This window comes from Macrobrachium nipponense, chromosome 39, assembly GCF_015104395.2.
Source record: "Macrobrachium nipponense isolate FS-2020 chromosome 39, ASM1510439v2, whole genome shotgun sequence".
NCBI classification, from domain to species: Eukaryota; Metazoa; Arthropoda; class Malacostraca; order Decapoda; family Palaemonidae; genus Macrobrachium; species Macrobrachium nipponense.
This window is the reverse complement of record NC_061099.1, coordinates 50,131,106-50,137,008: the sequence shown is the minus strand read 5'-3', so window position 1 is coordinate 50,137,008 and position 5,903 is coordinate 50,131,106. Positions and strand designations below refer to the sequence as shown.

Sequence of the window (5,903 nt, the reverse complement as noted above, 5' to 3'; positions counted from 1 at the left end):
ATATGTCTCCTTAGTCATTCAGCAATTGATTGATCTTAGTAGCCTTGTTGACTCTGTTTCTTCAGGATTGGGAGTGACTCCTTTCGGGAATGAAGTTTTTAGTAACTTAGAAGTTTTTAATATATGTATCATCCAAAACCTCGTGGATTGTGGAGCAAGGCATTTGTATTAAGTAAAGTGTCTTTCAGAACTATAGAAAATAATGCCGTTATTATGAAAAATAGTTACCAGTATCTTCAGTACCTAGTTCTGATCTCCAAGGGTAACGTTATTGTTAGTATTGATTTTTAAGTGTTAACCCCTTTCTGTGTTAATTTTACAGAAAACACCATCGTATGTGAAAACAAAATGTGACTGAACACCTTGTTTAGGTAATTACATGGCATTCTGAGCTGTGAAGCTCTCCTAACAAATACTGGCTCTTATTCCAGATTATCTTGTAGAAAAGGGGTTCAAGTTTCAAGGGATTAATTACCTTGTTAGTGCTAGTGACTACATAGTAAACAGTCAGAAAAAGTCATTAGAGTAATTTTCTCAGTTGAGTATTGTGCCACTAAATGGAGCTCTAGTTAATACATCACATAAGTAATTTTGCATATGTTTGGTTCGCATGTAATGTCATGATTACCTTTACCTTCATTTACATATGTATATACTGATTTATTTAGCATAAGTAAAATAATCTTGTTTGCATGGAACCAGAAAATTACTTGAATTTAAAAAGTATCTTTAGGTGGGTATTTGAATTTAAATAGTATTTGTATGGGGATACATAACTGTACAGTATTAAGAACTTGCTTTCTTAAATCTTGCCAATGTTTAATACTAAAAAGAGATCAACCTTATGGTTTTTCTGGTATAATCCATGCTGAATGAAAGCTTCATCTTTTATCATAGACTGCTTTAACAGATTCAAGTATTTTGTAAAAGTGTGTAGAGTTCATGTTTTCTTTTACATTGTTAAAACAGGTAGAAAAGAGATCTCTTGAGCTTTGGGGAACTGAGGAGGCCCTAGAAGAAGCTATAGAAAAGAAAGAGGACCAACGAGAAATAAATAAACAGAAAAGATTCAACAAGAAAATGAAAGGTACGTTATTTATTGATGGTTTGCTTAATATTTATTCATTCCTGTTTGCTTATGGAACAATTTCAGTATGTCTTGAGCCTGTGGTTTTACAGTATTTGAGGTCTTTTGTAAACAAAAGTATGGTATAGTAGTGTATCTTTGTAGTGCATATTATGAGAGGTATTTTTGAAGTTGTGTAAAGAATTGCAATTAGAATTACCAGTAGTAATCTTTAATTTAAAGGAAAGGCTTAATATTTTTTGCCTTTAATACACCTTAGAATGAAATCTTCACTTTGTTGAAGTACACCTCTTTGAAATATGCAAGCTTACATGAACGCACACTAGAAGAGTTTGCTGTCTGTTGTGTCTTATTCAACTCACTGTAGATTATAGTACGTATCCTTTTTTCAACTATCTGGAGGAGATAGGGATGAATTTATCAGACAATTAAGAGTTTACCACACTCACATGTTTTGCATAGTGAAAGAATAAACTAGGGATTGTTAAAAATTAAGGTGATGTTAGGGGAGAAGTTAATGCATGTTTCAGTTTACTCACAACGATTTGGAAGACAAAAAGAGAAGAAAGAATTTTATGGAAAACTGTAATATGCAGTCAGATGGGATCCTGATAGGAGGAAACCTAAATGGGCACATATGAATGGTCAGAACTATTTTGAATATTGTGGGTTGAAAGGTTATGAAAAAGCAATTAGGAAGAAGAAGCTTTTCTATTAGAATTTTTCCTAAATCCAAGGATGGAGAAGCCAAGAGAGGAGGTGATAAAATGAAGGTGAAATACAGTGATCATATTATGGTGAAAGATACATACATCATAAAAAAAAAGAATAACCTTACTGCACTAGATTACTACAAGCTAATTTAGTAATGCATGATAGAAGATGAAAAAGTGCCAGTCTAAAGAATGAAAATGTCTAAACTAAGAAATGAAGACATCAGAAGGCAGTATCTAGGAAAAAAAATTCTGGGAAAATAACATCTAAAGTATAAGTGGTTAGTGGAAACCATCTATACAAAAGTGAAAAAAGTTTGCAGGTGACAGTGAGGATGGTACAGAGAATGAGAGATGTGGTGGTGAAATCAAGATATGCAAAGGGCAGTTGAGGATAATAATTGATCCTTGAGCTCTTATAGAGGACAGGCAGGAAAGAGGATTATGATGTATTTTAGGAAAAGGTTTGTCAGTTTCACTGCATGCAATCTTATTGCATTACTGTATTGTAGTTTTTCAATATGTATTCTATTGTAAGTTTTACTCTGTACAGTACAGTACATTACTTACCGTTGGCTAATGATGTAATTTGATACCACATAGTAGACAGTATACAGTGGAAAGATGGAAAATTTAAGTAACAAGAGTGTAGAGAACGAAATGCAGTGGCATTGCATTTATGTTCACTACCATTCAGCATTACTGGTAACCTGGTTATTGTTTTTTTTAGTATTATTATTATTTTATTACACACATACAGCATTCATTGTACATACACGCATACATTAGTATGTACAGTACAGTACCTTTGTTAGTTCAGTGTTTGATCATACGTAGCTACATCATCATGAATGTGTAATGTGGTTAGGATTGGCTACTATGACAGAATGATTAAAAGACACATTTTGGTTTTTGTGTTTTAACATATTTATTATGAAAAGTCAATATGAATATGTAATTCTGTTTCTTTGAATTCTATAAAAAAAAAAAAAATTTAAGTTAGTTTATATTTTCATAGGCTAGCCAAGGTTAAGGTAGGATTTTGGATTAGCCTAAAGTTGCCATAGCTTAGGCTAGGCTAGTCACTTTCTTTTGTCCACATTTTGGATGAATTCGTATGGATGATCAAAGGATTATGGCATCAGAGCAGACCTGTTGGATATCTTGGAAAAGACAACAATTGAAGACATAATCTTCTAAAAGGCAACAATTGAAGACATAATCCTAATAGGCATTCTAGCAGAAAGGGAAGAGGACGGGGGAATGTGAAAAGAATTAATTTCACTTCTAATTTCTTGCAGAAGGTATAAAACAATAATAATGATGTTAATTCTATATGAAAAGGGGGTGGGAAGGGAATAGCATGTAAAAATAACCAAAAACAACAGATATTACTGTCTAATCCATAGTTTTCAAGGTCGCTAAGGTGAATAGTGACACACTCAATGACCTTCAAGCCCAAGTTCAACCCCAATAGGTGGGTGTGCAAAGGGGTGACATGTAAAAATAACTAAAAATGACTATATTAGTGTCATACATAATTTCGAGTTAGATGAGATGAATAATAACACTCAGGCGGGGTGGGAAGAGGTCAGGAAAGGGGTGACATGTAAAAATAACTGAAAGTGACAGACATTAGTGTACAATCCATAGTTTTCGAGTCTGCAGAGATGATTAGTGATGCTCTTGATGCCTTTTAATTCCATGTTCGGCCTTGATGGGGGGGTGGGAAGGGGGTGACGTGTAGAAAAACAAAAATGACAGATGTTAGTGTCTAATCCATAATTTTCGAAGTCGTGTAGATGAATAGTGACACTCCCAACACCCTGTAAATCCAAGTTCAGTCCCGATAAGAAGGTTGTGTGTGTGAAAATGAGAGATATTATTGTTTAATTTGTAGTTTTTAGGTGGCTGCGATGAATAGAGACACTCCCAATGGCCTTCAAGTCCAACCCTGATAGGAAGGGGGTGAGAAGAGGTTAGAAGTGGATGACATGTAAAAATAACTGAAAACAACAAATATTAGTGTCTTAATTTATAGTTTTCAAGGTCACTGAGATGAATAATAACAATCCTGATGTCCTTTAAGTCTTTAATTCAGCCCCGATGGGAAGGGGCAGTGGGAAGGTGGTGACGTAAAAATCACCGAAAACTTCCGATATTAGTGTGAAATCCATAGCTTTCAAGGTCGCTGAGATGACAGTGACACGCCTGATGTCTTTTGAGTCCAAGTTCAGACCCGATAGGAAGGGGGAGTGGGTGAGAAGTGGTGAAGTATAAAATGTCAAAAATGCTGGGCAATGTAACTGAAGCAACTATCTTAACAGAGGAGAGAGAGAGAGAGAGAGAGAGAGAGAGAGAGAGAGAGAGAGAGAGAGAGAGAGAGAGAGAGAGGAGTTTGGGAGCAGAGAGAAAAATAAAGAGTTTATCGGTTGTCATTCAGTTTTCCCGGGCAGCGCCAGGTTGGACAGCGAGTACATAATTAATAAATTTCCTTAGTATCCATGTGCAAAATCTGCCATGAAGCAGTTTTTTTGGCATAAAACTGACTGTTTTGAGTTTTTTACTTCCATATAAGATTAAGAAAACTAGAACTGAATAGATAGTACCTATTATCATTATATAAAGGATTAGTTTATCCAGACCTTTGAGCCTAATAAAGACTCTTCTTGTGCTGGTTAGATAGTACCAAAGATCATAATTTGGTATAGCACATAAAAATGCTAAATCCTAGTGTATGAGAAGTAAAACCTTGTCCTTAGTCATATAGCCATAAAAATGTCTGAAATTGTAATTTTAAAAAACAATTCCAGAAAAACTAGTTCCTTTCCACTAATCCTGAGTATGCATTAGGTATCTGGGTATCATTAGTGGTGAAAACTGATTATTCTTTTGATTCATTAAATTTCTGCAGCCCTCAAGCATTTTGCATTATTCTCACTTTCGTATACAGATGTAAATTTTTGGTGATAATTATTGTCAATTTTATTCGAATTTCACCTTTTCTTGTGTTTGTTTGTGAGAACCTTTCACAAGTGCCTGTACCTGTATTCTTTAAGGTAGATATTGTTGTTTTCTCTGAACAAGTAAAAAATAATGAAAATCCAAGAATAACTCTTGATCTCCAGGCCTACAGTCCTATTGCTGTAAAGTGTATTGCTGGCCATGAACTTTACTGATATTTTTAACTTAAAATCTTTATTTATTATTTACGTACTGTACAAAATTACGTGCGATGATAAAGTACAATTCACCTATTTTAGTGTACAGGACATTACAGTATGTATTAACATTATAAGATATGAGAGACAATAGACTTATTGTAGCTGTACTGTAGTACTCCAGTATATGTACATTAGATTATTTTTTGTAGTTTATATAAGTTATTTAATATACAAAACAATATCATTTGAAAAACATTATTGTAAAGATACCACTCACACTTTTCTAAGGTTATTCTGATACATATTCCAATGAAGTACCATGTGATGACTTGGTAATATTGAATGATTATGAAGATGATGACTTAATACAAACATGATGCATGATGCAGTCCTTGCCGTACAGTGTTTATTAACCGATGTCATTGTTGTGATATATTACCAAAGTGGAGGTGAATCATCAGGGTCTTCATCCACTTTGTTAGTACGTATATGTATTCCTTTTGACGAAGAGGAGTTGCTAGTCTTGCAGCTGCAGCCTCTGTGGTGACAGGGTGCAAGAGGTGGAGAGGGTGTGAGGCAAAGTTGGGATTTTGGGTGCCGCAAATTTGGAGATACCTTGTGAATTCTGTTTGACTTTTTTGTGCCTTTATCATTACAAATTGATGTATATGGTTTAAATGCTGGCTCTGCAGTTATAAGCTGTATACTCTTACCTTGTTGTAGTGCATATATCCACTTGTGGAGTATAGTTCCCCCCCAAATTTTTTGCAGAAAACATTTGACAGATCAGAATTCTCATGGATTGGGAATAGGATTGCATCAGTTAAAATCTTCAGATCTTCCTAAATGAACTACAATTTTTAGTTTTAATTACATGACTGAAGAAAATAGTTTTCCTGTTTTGTCACTACTTAACAAGTTGGCATGATTTTCTTTCAG

At 34.4% G+C, this 5,903-nt stretch overlaps 1 protein-coding gene across 1 annotated transcript in view; it reads left to right on the top strand.

Moving 5' to 3' along the window:
• The window catches only part of LOC135210458 (DNA repair protein complementing XP-A cells homolog), a 158,474-nt gene that overhangs the window by 130,960 nt on the left and 21,611 nt on the right, over window positions 1–5,903 (top strand). The window contains exon 13 of the mRNA XM_064243353.1: window positions 970–1,087. Coding sequence (XP_064099423.1) covers window positions 970–1,087 — 118 coding nt within the window. The remainder of the gene's footprint in view (window positions 1–969; window positions 1,088–5,903) is intronic.